The sequence below is a fragment of the Schistocerca nitens genome, chromosome 10 (genome assembly GCF_023898315.1).
Source record: "Schistocerca nitens isolate TAMUIC-IGC-003100 chromosome 10, iqSchNite1.1, whole genome shotgun sequence".
In the NCBI taxonomy this organism is placed as follows: Eukaryota; Metazoa; Arthropoda; class Insecta; order Orthoptera; family Acrididae; genus Schistocerca; species Schistocerca nitens.
In genome coordinates this window covers 82,322,798-82,343,387 of record NC_064623.1, presented here as the reverse complement: position 1 = coordinate 82,343,387, position 20,590 = coordinate 82,322,798, and the positions used below count along the sequence as shown (strand labels likewise).

The window sequence follows — 20,590 nt, the reverse complement described above, 5'->3', positions numbered from 1 at the left end:
TTCCCTGGACATGTGGCTACACATGTAGTTGCAGCATGGTGGGGTGCCTCCACATAACAGTTGTGCTGTGCGTGGGTATTTAAATGAACTCTTCGAATGCCGGATAATTGGCAGAGGCGCTCGTAGGACATGGCCCCCACGACCACCAGACCTCACGCCACTGAACTTATTCCTGTGGGGATTCTTCAAGTTTCTAGTTCACCCATCCAGACACGAACCACCTAGAAACGATGATGATGAGGTCCCGTACTCCTAGGAGCGTAGGGGTCGATGCAGGAGACCTGCACGCTGACTAACTGGGAACTGTGTTCAGTCTACAAAGGACACTGGTTACAAAGGTCCTAGCGGAGGTGATTTGCCATTGCCTTCCTCCGATGATGATGATGATGAAGACGACACAACACCCAGTCATCTCGAGGCAGGGAAACTCCCTGACCCCGACGGGAATCGAACCCAGGACCCCGTCGGCAGGAAACGAGAACGCTACCGCAAGACCACGAGCTGCGGGCACCTAGAAACGAAGAGGAATTAATGGACTGCATTCAACATGCCGCCTATCATATCAGGACAATGCCAGGAACATTTGAAAGAGTTCGGCAAAATACCACTCGGCGTTACCAAGCTTGTGTCGCGTGAGAGGGTCGCCAGTTCGAGCGCCTGTTTTAATTAAACAACGTCCTAGCTACAAAAAAAAGGCCATTTTCAGGGCCGACACAATTTGTAAAAGACTTTCTGTACGTGAACTAACAGCTGTTGACGGGTTTGTTTCTGGTACGTCTTATCATGAAACAACAATGGATGTGTCAGGACCCAGGCGGATTCGCCCCCAGAGAGGAAGGCTGGCGCACTACCACATGGATACATCGCGATCTCCGGCAGGCAAAGCATTTGCAGTCATGCCATGTCCAGAGCATCAGGCAACAGGCCAATCCCGCGGCCAAGCTTCCATAGTTTAAAAATGGTGAGTTGTCAACCCACACAACATTAGTTATTTTGAGTCCTACTGGCATCAGCTATCCATGGTTAAAGTTTCGTGGCACAATTTTTCTCCACCCTGTAGAATCAGTTGTAGGTTCATTGGTAGAATAACAGGGAAATGCGTTCAGACTACAAAGGAGACTGGTTACAAAATACGTCAGTGGCCTATACCATAATATTGCTCAAGTGTGTGGGGCTGTGCCAAATTGAACTAACACGAGTATTGAACATATACAATGAAGAGCAGCACAGATGGTCTGAAGGTTTGTTTGACCCAAGGGAAAGCATCGCGAAGATTCTTAAGAACTGAAGCCAAGTGACCATTATAGCAGTTTAATAACATAGGCGAAATCAGTAAAATGCGCCTGATTGGATATTATTAACTTCAGGACATGTTGACCAGTGAAATACAACAGCTCTTCCCACTAAAATAGCAAACGCTTCACCAGTGCTCGTTTGCCAGTGATGAGTAAACTATTGACGGACCCATCGTCACGCGGCTTGGCCAGCTGTGGCCCCTCCCTCTTCTGCTTCCCCACAGCACATCCGACAATGACATCGAAACAACGTCGTAGCAGCACTTGAATCCACAACGCAGCGTTCAGCTGGTCTCCTTCGGTGCTGTTGTTGCGTGCTAGTACATTGTTCTGTGTCCGCTTGTCCACCACTTCTATGTCGTTACTCTGAATTTTTACTGGCTTCATAACGATGAAACAACTGACGAACATATGTCTAAAACACAAGAAACTATCTGGCGCATATTATCGAAAAAGGAAAGCACAAGGAAATGAAAAACAAGCTGAGGCTAAGAAAGTTTTTTTTTTTTTTTACGTCGGCTTCTACAACCAGCAAAAAATGTAATGATCACACTTCCCCAGAGAGAAATACCGTGAGCTCATATGATGACCTTCCTGAAGCTTCAACTGTCTCTTCGATAGCTTTATGCTTGATAGTGCAGGTAAGAGATTATTACATTATTCGCTTGTTCGAAACTTTGTTATTTGTTCCTAAAAATTACGAATTTTATACGAAGATTTTAATTTGATTACATAGTGTGATACTGTAGTATTATAATCAGCAAGTTGGTTTGTAATCAAATAAGTAAAATTATCGTGGTTTTTAAAAAACGGCGAATACAGTTGTGTTGACTATTTGGTTCGCAACTATCCAGCCCTTCATACTATACAGCAAGAGTGTACAGACTTGCTAGTAAAGCAGGCATCAAACCCCTCACTGTGACTACGTAAGAGCTACAAAAAAGAAAGAAAAGGACATGTACGTACGTAATTAGTTGATATTTCATTTGTTTGACGAATATTCTTTTTATTTAACAAATGTGGCTACAAAAAGGTATTCTACAGACACATTATTTACACCATTTATTTTTAAACATGATCATATACAGATAGACTGTAATTTCTCAGAATTCTTCCGATAAATCTGACTCAAACAATAGCCACAATAACACATGAGTTGGCAGCAGAAACATTTTTTTACGTGCTGGAGCAAAACGAAATGTCTGTGTAATAGATAAAGCAGAAATAGTGAATGTAATAAGCGCATTAACATGTCTGCCACAATGGTAAACAAGACGGGAGCACTGGACACTATGACAAGTTGTACAAGTGTTACGTATTACGTTACAAGCGGCGTTGATTACGGTAACAATCGCAATAATAAAACAGTGAAAACAGCACATAAAGTGTGGAAACATGTATGGATGAATGGAAGTGAATTATTTCTGTTTCGCACAAGGCATAAAATCTCTCCGATATTTGTTTGCAAAAATGGAAATTAAGAAGAGCGACAATTTTCAAAAAATTATGTTCAAAAGATGATTCTTATTGGGTAAAGCTTCGCTTTAAATTAACCATCGCAATACGAAGGGGGGTAGCTTGAAAACATTGTAATCTAGTCAGATACTTCATATTTTAAAACTTAAAAAAATTGTTTTTAATGATGTATCCTACCAAATTTAATAAATGTTTCAAATTTTTAAGGTGAACTTAATTTATGTTTAAGTAGTAGATGTGACTTTTCACAACGAATGTCTTCAGGTTCGGGACCCTACTTACACGTCAGTATAATAACAATTAAGTAACTTTTTAGGGCGGACATAAGGTCATCGTCCCCCCTCGTGCTAACACACGTTCTTGAAAATCATTGGTATTTCTAGAGTTAACCTACTCTAGAAGTACGTGAATGTCATTATTTGGTTAAGATAATGCGTCATATGAGTGAGAGGGACAAAATAATAGTAACTGATTAATAATTGCTGCTTGAATAATTAAAAATGATTAGAAGGAATAATTGAAAGAAACTGGAGGCTAATTTATAAATCTGTACACATATCTTGGGTGAAACTTTAACTGGCACTAATATCAACAGACCTTCAATGCCAATATATTTAAGAACAAAAAATGGTTCAAATGGCTCTGAGCACTACGGGACTTAAATGCTGAGGTCATCAGTCCCCTATAACTCAGAACTACTTAAAATTAACTAAGGACATCACACACATCCATGCCCGAGGCAGGATTCGAAAAAAAAAATGGTTCAAATGGCTCTGAGCACTATGGGACTCATCATCTGAGGTCATCAGTCCCCTAGAACTTAGAACTACTTAAACCTAACTAAGCTAAGGACATCACACACATCCATGCCCGAGGCAGGATTCGAACCTGCGACCGTAGCGGTCGCGCGGTTCCGGACTGAAGTGCCTAGAACCGCACGGCCACAGCGGCCGGCGAGGCAGGATTCGAACCTGCGACCGTAGCGGTTGCGCGGTTCCAGACTGTAGCGCCTAGAACCGCTCGGCCACTCCAGCCGGCTTTAAGAACAATATTCGGATTTTTGAGTTGCGTACTGCTTCACATTCGTTCCACTGTGTACAGTGCTAACTATGACAATGCAAATATAGAATCGTCCCTCCGCTGCTTGCGCAGATTCCTCTCGTCTGCTTCGAACCTCCTGATGCAGGATCCTCGGTGCGGGCGAAATGACGAACAGACGGGTATCATCGATGTAAATATATATGAATAAACTTGGCCTACCTAATAACTTTTATAACACTTCTAGTATACGGTTGGAATACCCGTTTTTTAAAAAATACGTCCGCCCGCTACCAGTTACAGAAACGAACAGGTGAAGATACTGGAATCAATCAATTGAAGAGCGTATTTCTTCTCTTTTTTGTATCAAAACATTGTCCTTGTCGCAAAATAACTTGTTACACAACTGGCCATTAAAATTGCTACTCCAAGAAGAAGTGCAGATGATAAACGGGTATACATTGGAAAAATATATTATACTAGAACTGACATGTGATTACATTTTCACGCAATTTGGGTGCATAGATCCTGAGAAATCGGTACCCAGAACAACCACTTCTGGCCGTAATAACGGCCTTGATACTCCTGGCATTGAGTCAAACAGAGCTTGGATGGAGTGTACAGGTACAGCTGCCCATGAAGCTTCAACACGATACGACATTTCATCAAGAGTAGTGACTGGCGTATTGTGACGAGCCAGTTGCTCGGCCACCACAGACCAGACATTTTCAATTGGTGACAGATCTGGAGAATGTGCTGGCCAGGGCAGCAGTCGAACAGGACCTGCAACATGCGCTCGTGCATTATCTTGCCGAAATGTAGGGTTTCGCAGGGATCGAATGAAGGGAAGAGCCACGGGTCGTAACACATCTGAAATGTAACATCCACTGTTCAAAGTGCCGTCAATGCGAACAAGAGGTGACGGAGATGTGTAACCAATGGCACCCCATACCATCACGTCGGGTGATACGCCAGTATGGCGATGACGAATACACGTTTCCAATGTGTATTCACCGCGATGTCGCCAAACACGGATGCGACCATCATGATGCTGTAAACAGAACCTGCATTCATCCGAAAAAATTACATTTTGCCATTCGTGCACCCAGGTTCGTCGTTGAGTACACCATCGCACGCGCTCCTGTCTGTGATGCAGCGTCAAGGGTAACCGCAGCCATGGTCTCCGAACTGATAGTCCATGCTGCTGCAAACGTCGTCGAACTGTTCGTGCAGATGGTTGTTGCCTTGCAAACGTCCCCATCTGTTGAGTCAGGAATCGAGACGTGGCTGCACGATCCGTTACAGCCATGCGGATAAGATGCCTGTCATCTCGACTGCTAGTGATACGAGGCCTTTGGGATCCAGCACGGCGTTCCGTATTACCCTCCTGAACCCACCGATTCCATATTCTGCTAACAGTCATTGGGTCTCGACCAACGCGAGCAGCAATGTCGCGATACGATAAACCGCAATCGCGATAGGCCACAATCCGACCGTTATCAAAGTCGGAAACGTGATGGTACGCATTTCTCCTCCTTACACGAGGCACCACAACAACGTTTCACCAGGCAACGCCGGTCAACTGCTGTTTGCGTATGAGAAATCGGTTGGAAACTTTCCTCATGTGAGCTCGTTGCAGGTGTCGCAACCGGCGCTAACCTTGTGTGAATGCTCTGAAAAGCTAATCATTTGCATATCACAGCATCTTCTTCGTGTCGGTTAAATTTCGCGTCTGTAGCACGTCATCTTCGTGGTGTAGCAATTTTAATGGCCAGTAGTGTACTTTACCGTTGACTTATAAAATAAAAATTTGTTGTGCAAATTTTCACACACTGAGCTACAAACATAAATTCGTTTTCAAAATGATCCTATGTCAATAAATAACAATGCAATTGAATGGTAAAAATCTGGAAATATGAAGTGGACTTCTGGGTATTACTGTGCGTCGACATTGGCCAAGGGGACATATCGGCAACAGGGCACAACATGTAAGTGTTGCAGGTAGTCTAGCCGCTCACGAGAAGGCGAGGCATGTGGCGTCAAGCAACGGTCTGCGTGAGACTGCGAGCAATGGCAGCGCCCACATCTATCTCGTAACGGTAGCGCTGGCCGGTATTGTGTATCGTGGCTAGTTGGCATAGGGAAAGGAACGTGAGGAGGGGCTGCACTACTGTACATGCGTGTTTTATAATTTGGTTCTTGTGTCCTAGACTTAGTTTCAAGAAAAGAGTACATAGATGCAGAATACAAAATACAAATACACAGGTATGTGGCAGTTAATACAAACGAATACGACACAGCTGTACAAATCGAAACTAACAAAGAAACACATGAGCAGAAGCTGCAGTGGCGGTTTATAAGTACTGTTCGAAATGACGGCCACGATGTTTGTGGCAAAGTTGAACTCTTCAAAAATGGTTCAAATGGCTCTGAGCACTATGGGACTCAACTGCTGAGGTCATTAGTCCCCTAGAACTTAGAACTAGTTAAACCTAACTAACCTAAGGACATCACAAACATCCATGCCCGAGGCAGGATTCGAACCTGCGACCGTAGCGGTCTTGCGGTTCCAGACTGCAGCGCCTTTAACCGCACGGCCACTTCGGCCGGCTTGAACTCTTCGCAGGAAGGATTGCTGAACACGATCCAACATGTCTGTATCCCTTTGCGTTACATCACTATTCTGCGTTGAAGGGTGTTGACATCAACAACCTCTCCTTCACAAATCACAGATTTCAGATGACCCCACAAAAAGAAATCCTGTGCATTCAGGTCTGGCGACCTTGCTGGCCATGCTACAGGGCGTCCACGGCCGATCCATTTTGAAGGGAAGGCAGTGTCCAGGTGGCGTCGCACTGTGCCGCTGAAGTGAGTGGGGCACCATCATGCATGTACGACATGTTCATACGTGAGGCCAAACTAACGTCTTCCAACAGTTCCGGTAATGTAGCATCCAGGAAACGCAGATACCGCTCTCCTGTAAGCCTTTGTGGAGCGCATGTGGCGCTAAGAGATGGTGATCAATAATATTGACACCGGATCGTTACCGGTACCCTCGTATCACTGTGCTGTGGGGGTTTTATTCCGCCCACTCGTGCCAATTATGCGAATTCACTATACCCTCCTTCGCGAAATAGGCTTCGTCGGTGAACAGTATTGTTCGTGAAAAATGCAGGTCGTGGGTCTGACGCCGTAGGATAAAGTTGCAGAAGTCCAGCCTCCTCTGGTAGTCTTCCGGCGATGATGCCTGTACCTTCTGCATGCGAAAGGGATGGTAATGGTTTCTATGGAGTACCCGCATAACAGTATATTGTGACATTGCGACCGCAGTGGCGAGAGACCTGGTGCTTATTGTCCGGTCCTCTGCAACAGTTTGTAACACTTTTTCTTCGTCGACGGTCGGCCACGACCACTAACTCATGGAGGTGTTACACATGCACCATACTCCCTCAAGCGCCTGTCCAGAGAGTAAAACGTTTTTGCGGATGGAAGGCGCCGGCTAGGAAACCTCTCGTGATGCAGTTGCCTTGCAACGTCAGCTTGAAAAAATGGCTCTGAGCACTATGGGACTTAACATCTGTGGTCATCAGTCCATTAGTACTTAGAACTACTTAAACCTAACTAACCTAATGACATCACACACATACATTCCCGAGGCAGGATTCGAACCCGCGGCAGTAGCGGTCACGCGGTTCAAGACTGAAGCGCCTAGAACCGCACGGCCAAACCGGCCTGCCAACGTCAGCTCTTCCATCTGCAAGCCCGTAAGTGAGGTGGATGTCGGCGTTTTCCTCTTTTGTGAAATTTGCCGTGGTACTGTGGTAACACCGCGATGCGACCGTTAGCAGCTGTCGACACGGCGAATATCGGGCAGAGTGAGCAGTGCAGAGGTGTTGTAAACACGTTATGCACGCCGCGGTTCTACTTTCGCCGTTGACCACTCTTTCCGGCTACAGGACACATATTCCCTAACATGGGACTGTACACTCCGTTACCGCCGGCAAAGTGTGATTCACAAGTTCTGATACAATTTCACATACATTACGAGGGGGTTTGTTCTTTCTCGTATCTTTCAAACGCTCGCGGATACACATCAGCTCATTGGTGTGTCATGTGTTGTATCTATGGGTGAATGGCATGTCATGATCGTGAGGCTCGTCGGTATCTCATTCAATGGTTAACAGGTGTTTTTGTTTTACGTACACAGTACACCGAGGAGAACGAAATTAACAACGGTGCGTCACGTGTTACGCATAGCAGCATGCGGTCCTCGACATATTTTTCTTCATTTATGACTCACATGTATCATAATTAATGGGGTAAACGTATACAGCTGAAAGTACACGATACTAGAAGCAAGAAAATCTCAGTAAACATAGGGTCGAAAATGCATACCTTAAGAGCTACGACAAATTTTTCATCTTCGATACTGTGAAACAAATCTCTTCTGCTACAAGTTCTTTGCTTTCCATATTTTGGGAAGTGGTAGTATGGACCAAAATAAGAAAAAGATGAGCAGCGAACATGTGCTCTAAAACGCACACCTTAAAAGTTATATATATTACATGTATGAAAAGAAAAGATGGAAGAAGGAAAAAATAATAATAATAATATGATTCATCATAATAAGCTGCACTACATAAAAAGGACTGCAGCAACGTGATCGATATGTGATACTGTAGGCAACACTCCATTAATGTGACTGTCAAAAGCCTGCGAGACATGCGGGACCAGAGTCAGTGAGGCACTGGAAGATAGCAACAGGGATGTAAAGCCACGGCGACTCCAGTGTCGTGGCTAGCTTCGGCAGGCGAACAGCCCGATCGAGATGGTCCTACAGTTTCTCGAGTGGGTATAAATCTGGTGACTATGGCGGCCAGGCGAGTACGGTAAACTCACCCTGGTACTCTTCAAACCGCGCTCATAAACTGCAAGCTGTGTGACACATTGCATTGTCATGCTGGTAGCTGCCGTCATGTCGAGGAAAAACAACTGCATTTCGGCGTGGACACTGTCCCCAAGAATATATGCATCCTTGTGTTGATCCATTGTGCCTTCGAAAAAGATCAGATAACCCAGGAAATGCCCTCTGGCCTGGACCCTTCTGCTGATTATTGCAGAGTGTTTGCTTTCAGTTGTTTCACTCCGTACATGCCAATGGCCATCTGTCTACTGTACCACAGAGCGTGAGTCACCTGAAAAGGCCACCAGTCCCCACTCAGTGGACGTCCAATTGCGATACTGGCGCGCAAATTCCACCGATGAACAGCAGTCGTCATAGGTGGATGGAGTAGGCACCTGCTGTGGAAATGCATACGCAGCAACGTTCACTGATCGCTCATTGAGGAGACAGGCTTGGTAACCGTTGGTTCATCTGGGTGGTCAGTTGCTCAACAGTTGCACGTCTACACTGCTGGCCATTAAAATTGCTACACCAAGAAGAAATGCAGATAATAAACGGGTATACATTAGAAAAATATACTAGAACTGACATGTGATTACATTTTCACGCAATTTGGGTGCATAGATCCTGAGAAATCGGTACCCAGAACAACCACTTCTGGCCGTAATAACGGCCTTGATACTCCTGGCATTGAGTCAAACAGAGCTTGTATGGCGTTTACATGTACAACTGCCCATGAAACTTCAACACGATACCACAGTTCATCAAGAGTAGTGACTGGCGTATTGTGACGAGCCAGTTGCTCGGCCACCACAGACCAGACGTTTTCAGTTGGTGAGAGATCTGGAGAATGTGCTGGCCAGGGCAGCAGTCGAACATTTTCTGTATCCAGAAATGCCCGTACAGGACCTGCAACATGCGCTCGTGCATTATCCTGCTGAAATGTAGGGTTTCGCAGGGACCAAATGAAGCGTAGAGCCACGGGTCGTAACACATCTGAAATGTAACGTCCACTCTTCAAAGTGCCGTCAATGCGAACAAGAGGTGACCGAGACGTGTAACCAATGGCACCACATACCATCACGCCGGATGATACGCCAGTATGGCGATGACGAATGCATGCTTCCAATGTGCGTTCACCGCGATGTCTCCAAACACGGATGCGACCATCATGATGCTGTAAACAGAACCTGCATTCATCCGAAAAAATGACGTTTTGCCATTCGTGCACCCAGGTTCGTCGTTGAGTACACCATCGCACGCGCTCCTGTCTGTGATGCAGCGTCAAGGGTGTCCGCAGCCATGGTCTCCGAACTGATAGTCCATGCTGCTGCAAACGTCGTCGAACTGTTCGTGCAGATGGTTGTTGTCTTGCAAACGTCTCCGTCTGTTGACTCATGGATCGAGACGTGGCTGCACGATCGGTTACAGCCATGTGGATAAGATGCCTGTCATCTCGACTGCTAGTGATACGAGGCCGTTGGGATCCAGCACGGCGTTCCGTATTACCCTCCTGAACCCAACGATTCAATATTCTGCCAACACTCATCGGATCTCGACCAACTCGAGCAGCAATGTTGTGAAACGATAAACCGCAATCGCGATAGGCTACAATCTGACCTTCACCAAAGTCGGAAACGTGATGGTACGCCTTTCTCCCCCTTACTCGATGCATTACAACAACGTTTCACCAGGCAACGCCGGTCAACTGCTGTTCGTGTATGACAAATCGACTGGAAACTTTCCTCCCGCGGGACTGCTACGGTCGCAGGTTCGAATCCTGCCTCGGGCATGGGTGTGTGTGATGTCCTTAGGTTAGTTAGGTTTAAGTAGTTCTAAGTTCTAGGGGACTTATGACCTAAGATGTTGAGTCCCAAAGTGCTCAGAGCCATTTAAAAAAAAAAAAAAAAACTTTCCTCATGTCAGCACGTTGTAGGTGTCGCCACCGGTGCCAACCTTGTGTGAATGCTCTGAAAAGCTAATCATTTGCATATTACAGCATCTTCTTCGTGTCGGTTAAATTTCGCGTCTGTAGCACGTCATCTTCTTGGTGTAGCAATTTTAATGGACAGTAGTGTATGAGGGGCGTTTGAAAAGTCCTTGCAAAGTCCGAGAGATGGCACCACCAGCGCGGATTGAGGTCATGTTTAGTTAGTAGCATCTTTAGAAAGAACGCACATCAAATTTAAGCCATATATGTCTATTTCTATGTGTTTGGTATTCGTGTGAATCAAGGAAGTCGAGTGACTGTCAAAAAATGGACGAAAAAGAATTTGGTGTGGTGATTAAACATCACTTTGTGAAAGGCAAAACGCCTCAGGAGACTAAAGAGAAGCTTGATAAACATTGCAGTGACTCTGCACCTTCGATTAGAACAGTTTATAAGTTGTTTCAAAATTTTCAGAGTGGCCATATGGGCACAAGTGATACTGAACGTTCTGGACGCCCTGTGGAGGTTACGACTCCAGAAATCATTGATAAAATCCATGATATGGTGATGGATGACAAAAGAGTTAAGGTGTGTGAGACTGCTAGTGCTGTGGTCATCTCGAATGAACGGGTACGTAAAATTTTGCATAAACATTTGGACATGAGAAAGCAATCCTCAAGATGGGTCCTGTGACTGCTCACGCTTGGCCAAAAACGGAATCGTGTGAAGTGTAGCAAGGATGGTTTGCAGCTGTTCAGGAAGAATCAGCAGGACTTTAAGCGTCGTTTCGTCACTGTGGATGAAATATGGATACATTACTATACCCTTGATACCAAACAACTATCTAAACAATCGGTTATCAAGGGAGAATCTGCACCAAAAAAGACGAAAACCAGTCCTTCGGCCGGAAAGGCTCTGGCGACTGTCTTTTGGGATTCGCAAGAGATAATCCTCATCGACTATCTGGAAAAGGGTAAAATTATTACAGGTGCATATTATTCACCGTTATTGGACCGTCTGAAAACCGAGCTGTAAGAAAAACACCGGCGATTGGACCGCACAAAAGTCCTTTTCCATCACGACAATGCACCAGCACACACCTCAGCAGTTGCGGTCGCAGAATTAATGGAAATAGGATTCCAACTCGTTTCACATCCTCCCTGTCCTCCAGACTTGGCTCCCTCGGACTACTGCTTGTTCCCCAATTTGAAGAATTGGTTGACGGGACAATAATAATAATAATGGCGTGCGACGAGGGCCTCCCGTCGGGTAGACCGCTCGCCTGGTGCAAGTCTTTCGATTTGACGCCACTTCGGCGACTTGCGCGTCGATGGTGATGAAATGATGATTAGGACAACACAACACCCAGTCCCTGAGCGGAGAAAATCTCCAACCCAGCCGGGAATCGAACCCGGGCCCTTAGGATAGACAGTCCGTCGCGCTGACCACTTTTTTTTTTGCTTAGATCTCATTTTGTTCAATATTGTTCGTTGAATTTGTTCGCAGCGGACGTCCGATCACACCGGTTCAGGTTCTTTGTTGATCCGTTCACTCAGTTTTTTTATTGCAGGGGGTAGCTAGCCCTCTGACCGAGCACGCCGAGCTACCGTGCCGGCTATCAGACTTGGACAATTCCTATTATTCGGAAGGGATCAACAAATTAGAACAGTGTTGGACGAAGTGTATAAGTCTAAGAGGAGACTGTTGTTGTTGTTGTGGTCTTCAGTCCTGAGACTGGTTTGATGCAGCTCTCCATGCTACTCTATCCTGTGCAAGCTTCTTCATCTCCCACTACCTACTGCAACCTACATCCTTCTGAATCTGCTTAGTGTATTCATCTCTTGGTCTCCCCCTACGATTTTTACCCTCCACGCTGCCCTCCAATACTAAATTGGTGATCCCTTGATGCCTCAGAACATGTCCTACCAACCGATCCCTTCTTCTGGTCAAGTTGTGCCACAAACTCCTCCCCAATCCTATTCAGTACCTCCTCATTAGTTATGTGATCTACCCATCTAATCTTCAGCATTCTTCTGTAACATCACATTTCGAAAGCTTCTATTCTCTTCTTGTCCAAACTATTTACCGTCCATGTTTCACTTCCATACATGGCTACACTCCATACAAATACTTTCAGAAATGACTTCCTGACACTTAAATCGATACTCGATGTAACCAAATTTCTCTTCTTCAGAAACGCTGTCCTTGCCATTGCCAGTCTACATTTTATATCCTCTCTACTTCGACCATCATCAGTTATTTTGCTCCCCAAATAGCAAAACTCCATTACTACTTTAAGTGTCTCATTTCCTAATATAATACCCTCAACATCACCCGACTTAATTCGACTACATTCCATTATCCTCGTTTTGCTTTTGTTGATGTTCATCTTATATCCTCCCTTCAAGACACCATCCATTCCGTTCAACTGCTCTTCCAAGTCCTTTGCTGTCTCTGACAGAATTACAATGTCATCGGCAAACCTCAAAGTTTTTATTTCTTCTCCATGGATTTTAATTCCTACTCCGAATTTTTCTTTTGTTTCCTTTACTGCTTGCTCAATATACAGATTGAATAACATCGGGGAGAGGCTACAACCCTGTCTTACTCCCTTCCCAACCACTGCTTCCCTTTCATGCCCCTCGACTCTTATAACTGCCATCTGGTTTCTGTACAAATTGTAAATAGCCTTTCGCTCCCTGTATTTTACCCCTGCCACCTTTAGAATTTGAAAGGAGACTATGTCGAAAAATAAAAAAGGTTTACCCCAAATACCTAAGTAGTTTTTATTTTTGCACGGACTTTTCAAACGCCCCTCGTATTCGCCTGTCCTTCACCCCTGACATCTATGGACTATGGTACACTACAGTGGCCTCAGCGCTGGTTTTGGATAGCAGCACGCACAACTGCATGCAAACAGGTTACAAGTTTAGCTGTTTCGGAAATGCTTTCGCGCTTGCCTGAAAGCCAATGATGCTCCCCTTTCAGACGTCAGATAAATCGCTCCGTTTCCGCATTACGACGACGACTTCACTTATTTTCTCTTCCCCCGAGACGCTTCATATTCCATCCACTGGTAGTGCTGCCACCTGCTGTATGAATGGTTACTTCACGTTGACTTCGAACACAAAAAAAATGTTCAAATGTGTGTTTATTGCTAAGGGATCAATCTGCATAGGTCATCGGTCCCCCACTACTTAAACAAACTTATGCTAAGAACAACAAACACACCAATGCCGGAGGGAGGACTCGAACCTCCGACGGGAGGGGCCGTGCAGTCCGTGACATGGCGCCTTAAACAACGCGGCCGACTTCGAACACAGGCGGTAGCCACAGTCACTGGACTATGTACCAATGAAGTATAAAGACGACGTGTTTTAATTTTCGCTAATCTGTGGACAGAGTGAATGATCATTTATTCTGACACGTAGATCAATGGAAATGATCGTATGGCATTGTTGGCCGGGAGGCCCCATGCGGGGGAGTTCGGCCGCCGTATTGCAAGTCCTTTTTACCAGAATGAGATTTTCACTCTGCAACTTCCTGGCAGATTAAAACTGTGTGCGAGACCGAGACTCGAACTCGGGTTTGCCTTTCGCGGGCAAGTGCTCTACCATCTGAGCTACCCAAGCACGACTCACGCCCCCTCCTCACAGCTGTACTTCTGCCATTACCTCGTCTCCTACGTTCCAAACTTTACAGAAGCTCTCCTGCGAACCTTTTTAGTTGACGTCACTTCGGCGACCTGCGGATCAATGATGATGAAAATGATGATGAAGGACACACAACACCCAGTCCCCTGCCGGGAATTTTTTTGTTCTATATTGTTCGTTGAATTCGTTCGGGGCGGACGTCCGATGACACCCGTTCAGGTTCGTCGTTGATCCGTTCACTCAGTTTTTTTTATTACAGAGGATAGAGAACTCTCTCACCGAACACGCTGAGCTACCGTGCCCGCGCCGGCCGGGGTGGCCGAACGGTTCTAGGCGCTACAGTCTGGAGCCGCGCGACCGCTACGGTCGGAGGTTCGAATCCTGCCTCGGGCATGGATGTGTGTGACGTCCTTAGATTAGTTAGGTTTAAGTAGTTCTGATAAACTCAGAAGTTAAGTCCCATAGTGCTCAGAACCATTTGAACCTACCGTGCCCGCTACCGCGAATCGAACCCGGGCCCCCTGCATGTTAGGCGGAAACGCTACCGTTACGATGCGGAAGCGGACGTAGATCAGTGATTATAGACTAACACGCTGACGGAAAATAAAGCAAAAATTAAATATTAAACCACATATTACTCACTGATATCGTCAACGAAAAGATTGGCTGATACTCTCGATAATTCCTGGCGTAGTGCAAATGATTGTCGTCACCTCAAAAATTTTAGCGACCAGCTGTTGACCGGTATTGACCTCAAGCGCACTCATGTATGGTTGTCTGCCGTTTCACGTGGGTTGTTCCACAACAGTTCATTGCGGACATACGGTTAGCTGGCAGATTTTGCGCTATTCGACCTCCTCTAAAATTACTTTCCTGTACACTGTATGTGCCGATTGATCTACAGCAGATTACTAAATGGCTAACCCGGTTCATGGTACTTGCTACAGGTTGCCTGGTTAACGGCATCTAGGAGCAAAAAAAAAGGTTTGAGTTTTAGTATTTAATATAGTTAGTGACCGAACTGATAATGGTGTCATAATCTACTCACCAAGAGGTACAATCTCATGTTAAAAAGCTTACACAACAAGACAAGTATTACAGTTCGGAACTGTGCGTTTTTCTTGAGGAAACGTAACTGACGACGCGCGAATATTGGGACTATTTCAAAATTGTATAAATTTTACGCTTAATTTCAAACTTTCACCAAACTTTTTCTTGCTGACACCACTGCAAAATGGTGAAAGGAAAAAAAGTGTATCCAGGGATGAGAAAACCCCTTGTTGATGCTTCAAATTTGATGTTTGTTCTGTGCACCGGTGAAGTTTCGAACCGTTCTGGTAGATAGCAGAGCCGTAGTACAGCGTCAAAATGGCGTCTACATACGACTCACGTCACGAGCAGCGTGCTGTTATTGAATTCTTGAGTGCAGAAAAAGAAACCGTGGTGAACATCCATAAAAGTTTGTGTGCTGTGTATGGCAATGCTGCAATTGATAGTTGGGTGATGGGTAACAGAAGTTACAGTCTCAGGAAATGCAGAAACAGAATTCTATGATCAGCCACGCTCGGGACGTCCTGCCACAGCCACTGCTTCAGACATGCTGAATCGTACGGATGCCATTATTCGTGCCGACCGGCGCATCACAACTCGAAAATTGACTCTTCAGTTGCTGGTCAGCACTGGTAGTGCGTCTGCAATGATCGAGACTCTCGGATATTCAAAGACGTGCTCACGATGGGTGCCACGAATGCTCACAGCGGACCGCAAGATTCAAAGACAGACCATTTCATTTGAATTTTTGGAGCGTTTTGAGATCGACGCAGAGGCGTTTCTGTCACGGACCGTTACGAGGGACGAAAGCTGGATGCTCCACTTTGCGCTGGAAACAAAAAGACAGTCCATGGAGTCACATCATCCTCATTCACCTCAAAAGAAGAAATTCGAGACAACCCCCTCTGCGGGATAAGTCATGGTGACAGTCTTCTGGGATTGTGATGGCATCATTCTCGTGGATGTGATGTCAAGAGGGTCAACTATCAATTCAGAGGTATATGTGAAGACTCTGATTAAGAACCGTTTCCGACGTGAGTGATCGGACAAGAATGCAGCAGAAATCTTGCTCCAACACGATAATGCACGCCCACACACAAGTCTGAGAACCCAGGAACACATCGCTTAATTGGGTTGGACATCATTGCCTCATCCACCCTACAGTCCACACCTGACATCGTCGGACTTCCATCTCTTTGGGCCGCTTAAAGATTCTCTGCAGGAAACACACTTTGGAGATGACGAGAATGTCAGTCATGGGGTGAAAACACGGTTACGCCAACAGGGCAAGAGCTTTTACCAGCAGGGAAATACATGCTCTTTCATAACGTTGGCGTACAGCCATAGAACGTGATGGAGACTACTTAGAAAAGTAGGACATGGACAAGACATGTTAATGTATATTGTCACCAAAGTCTGACTCTTAACAATAAACACGTTATGAAAAAAAAATGTGGGGCGTTACTTATTGAACGACCCTCGTATAACGAAAAGAGAGACAATACAATTATTCGCTTGAATATAAGTGAAAATACGTATTAAATTGCAAATTACAATATAATGATAGGTTTCGTCTCATATGACTCCTTGTAGAGGTACTAAAATGACGTACATGGGTGAACACCACATTTTATGCTTACTGCTAGCTTTTGTGTAGTCAATACTTTCTTTCTAAGTTATAAGTTATCCCACAAAATCATTCCGTAAAACATTATTGAGTGGCAATACGCAAAATACATCGGGACGTTCATACGTTTGTTTCCAAGATTAGCAATTGTACGAAGAGCTAAAGTTCCTGTAGTTAAGTGTTTGAGACGATCAGCAATATGCTTCTTCCAGTTCAAGTTTCCATCAATATGTACACCTAAAAATTTGGAGCATTCTACCCTAGTTACTGACTCCCGCTCGCGTCCTACACATTTGTTGGTACGACTTTGCTTGTTATACAGAATCGAATGCAGTGTTTTTTCTCAAGATTTATGGTCATTTTACTATCAGAGAACCACTTAATAATTCTTTGGAAAATATCATTTACTTAATCTTCTGTTTTCTCTCAGATGGGGTTTGTTTCAACACTAGCATCGTCTGCAGAAAGCTCCAATTTTTCTTTTTGAATGTTAAGCGGAAAGTCATTCACATATATGCAAGTGCTACGGCTGCGTCGAAACGGAAATAAAAATATGACGCTGAGTGATTACGTGACTGTCTCATCGGGCATAAATCGGCTAGCAACAGTCAAACTCGTCATTCGCCTGCCCTGCAACCATTATACTACTCTATGTAACCGTTGTTTTAAATATATTGATAATTGAATTACTTATTAATACGAAACATTTGTTATGATTTTATCCCGATGTTTCCAGGAAAAAATCTAGGGCGCGAAATCGAACTACATACACACACAGATTTTATTTTATTTTTTTTTTTATTATTTTTTTTTTTTTTTTCAGCGACGTAACTGGAAGTTGAATACGATCCGATTGCAGTTATTGTGGCCAATGAAACAGCAATCGATCGTGAATACGCAAGTGTTGCGCACATCCTGCGCATCACTGTGCGATTGAACCACAGTCTAATAAATAGTGACGACACTCACTGGCGCGAAAGTTAGTTACAGTTTGAGAACTGGAGCGGCACTAGCGCTCCAAGCTGAGAGGAAGTAGACAATCACATGCTTCGTATGGATAAAGTTTGTTTTCAATTATTTTCTACTTAACTAACGGAATAGTTTTGCGTTCCATACGTTAGTAAATTACCAAGAGATATGAAACATCATGAAATACATATAAAAACAGCCGAAGCACACCGATTTAATGACATAAGCTACAAGTCATTCATGAAGTAATACTTTCGAATACGTCTGCATCTGCTGCTTACTTCGCTGAAAGCAAGAGAATATAAGCACATTTCATGCATGGTTCAAATGGCTCTGAGCACTATGGGACTTAACATCTATGGTCATCAGTCCCCTAGAACTTAGAACTACTTAAACCTAACTAACCTAAGGACATCACACACATCCATGCCCGAGGCGGGATTCGAACCTGCGACCGTCGCGGTCGCGCGGTTCCAGACTGAAGCGCCTAGAACCGCTCGGTCACAAAGGCCGGCCCATTTCATGCATGAGAAGCATACATTTCTGTTATTGTCTGTTATTATTATCACGGGCACTTTACTTGGCACTTAAATTTTTTTAGTGATTCACCCTTTCTTACACTTCACTCGACTTCCTAGTACACGAGTCTTTTCCTAAACGTAATAACTTTTGCTTCAAAAGCAAATATGTCGAAGATTCTTGCCGTTTGTGGCCCAGGTTTAGCAACAATTGTGGAATTGATTTCTCTTGCGTTGAGACGATTTATTACACACCTGTGAGATTTACCTTAAACTACAGTTGTTATGGCCTATTTGATACGTTAAGTAATGTAGGCATTACATTCGATAGAGGTTTCCACTTTCACTGATTTCGCCGAAAGTGTAGCGAACAAAACTCTGCATCGTTGGATAGATATACAACGTCTTTCTCTAAAATCTCAGGTCTCCTAGTATTTACTAGCAATTTTTTGTTATTAAAGGAAAAAGACGTTATTCAGTAAATAAATGTCTGTATATTACACGAGAACCGTAAGTAAACTGTACTGTAATTCACCGTTTCGTATCTCCCATGCTTAACGAAACTAATTAATCACAAATGTGGTGTAATTTTTTAGTTATTGTCGATTTTTGTGGCATTACCCACTCTCCCTAGTGTAAAAACTATGTTACAAATCAACATAAACGTTGGTATTCGCACTCGTCCGATAACGTATTCAGAAGTGTCGCTTGCTGACCGTTTGGGGCTGGTTCAGATGGCTCTGAGCGCTATGGTACTTAATATCTGAGGTCATCAGTCCCCTAGAACTTAGAAATACTTAAACCTAACTAACCTAAGGACATCAAACACATTCGTGTCCGAGGCAGGATTCGAACCTGCAGCCGTTTGGGGTGCTGCTAACGCTGGGGGTAACAAAAACGGGACGGAGTGTCGCGACTGTTAGAATGTGACAAAAGTGCGTGGTTTCTTAAGTCTCTTACCGACAGCAGCGCTGGTCAGCAAAAGGACCACTCCACAGCTGATCATGGCGGCGACTGGACCGAGCTCCGCCAAACAATGCGCGACCGGAACAAAAGGATGTGCCGCTGTGCCATCCGGTACAGGAAGCGTGCCATCAGACAGCCCAGAATGCCCCTGGCCGCTGGCCACGCTCGCACGTCACCTATACGACCTTCCGCGTTTGATACGGACGCAGATAGCAAATAGTGTCACCACTTCGGGAATTCCCCGCACTACCTTGCATAACGTGCAGAAAACTGTACTTCATAATCCATAACAGAGCAACATGGCACACTGATTAGCACACTGGACTGACGTTCGGGAAGATGACGGTTCAAATCCGCTTAACGGCCGTCCGGATTTGAAGACGTAAAATCTGCAACAGTCATCTGTTCCAGACGGTAGCGACTCGGTGCGGCAGTCTCCGTATGTACGAGGGGAAGTCAAAACGTAAAGGGACTTTTGCAATTTCTGACCGTAAAGCCGTCGGCAAACGGACCATGCATCCGAACGTTGAGCATTGAGCGTGCCGAGTTTCTGACGTCATAGCGTGGAATAGCACGTTCGGGAATCTTTCCGAACGTGCAGAGCAATTTCTGGCATGTCAGATATTCTGATCGTGCGTCTGAGTGTTGACCAATGAGATGGCACAACGCCACCTACGTCACATGCACGCCGTCTTCCTTCAGTACAGAGTTATGAGGCGCCATATTGGCATTCATTTCAAACCTATATGAATATCAAGAGCGCAGATGGAAACCCAGTTCTAAGCAAAGAAGGGAAAGCAGAAAAGTGGAAGGAGTATACAGAGGGACTATACAAGGGCGATGTATTTGAGGGCAATGTTATAGAAAGGGAAGAGGATGTAGATGAAATGGGAGATATGATACTGCGTGAAGAATTTTATAGAGCACTGAAAGACCTCAGTCGAAACAAGGCCCCAGGAGTAGACAACATTCCATTAGAACTACTGACAGCCTTGGGAGAGCCAGTCCTGACAAAATGTATGAGACAGGCGAAATACCCTCAGACTTCAAGAAGAACTATCAGTTTAATAAGTTGCGGCTGCAAAACACTAACGCGAATTCTTTACAGACGAATGGAAAAACTGGTAGAAGCCGAACTCGGGGAAGATCAGTTTGGATTCCGCAG

The 20,590-nt window shown here is 44.9% G+C and overlaps 1 protein-coding gene across 1 annotated transcript in view; it reads right to left on the bottom strand.

Moving 5' to 3' along the window:
- LOC126210423 (chymotrypsin-like protease CTRL-1) overlaps window positions 1–19,587 on the bottom strand; it is a 142,316-nt gene extending 122,729 nt beyond the window's left edge. The window contains exon 1 of the mRNA XM_049939654.1: window positions 19,420–19,587. Coding sequence (XP_049795611.1) covers window positions 19,420–19,465 — 46 coding nt within the window. The 5' untranslated portion in view covers window positions 19,466–19,587. The remainder of the gene's footprint in view (window positions 1–19,419) is intronic.
- Between the last annotated feature and the right edge of the window lie 1,003 nt (window positions 19,588–20,590).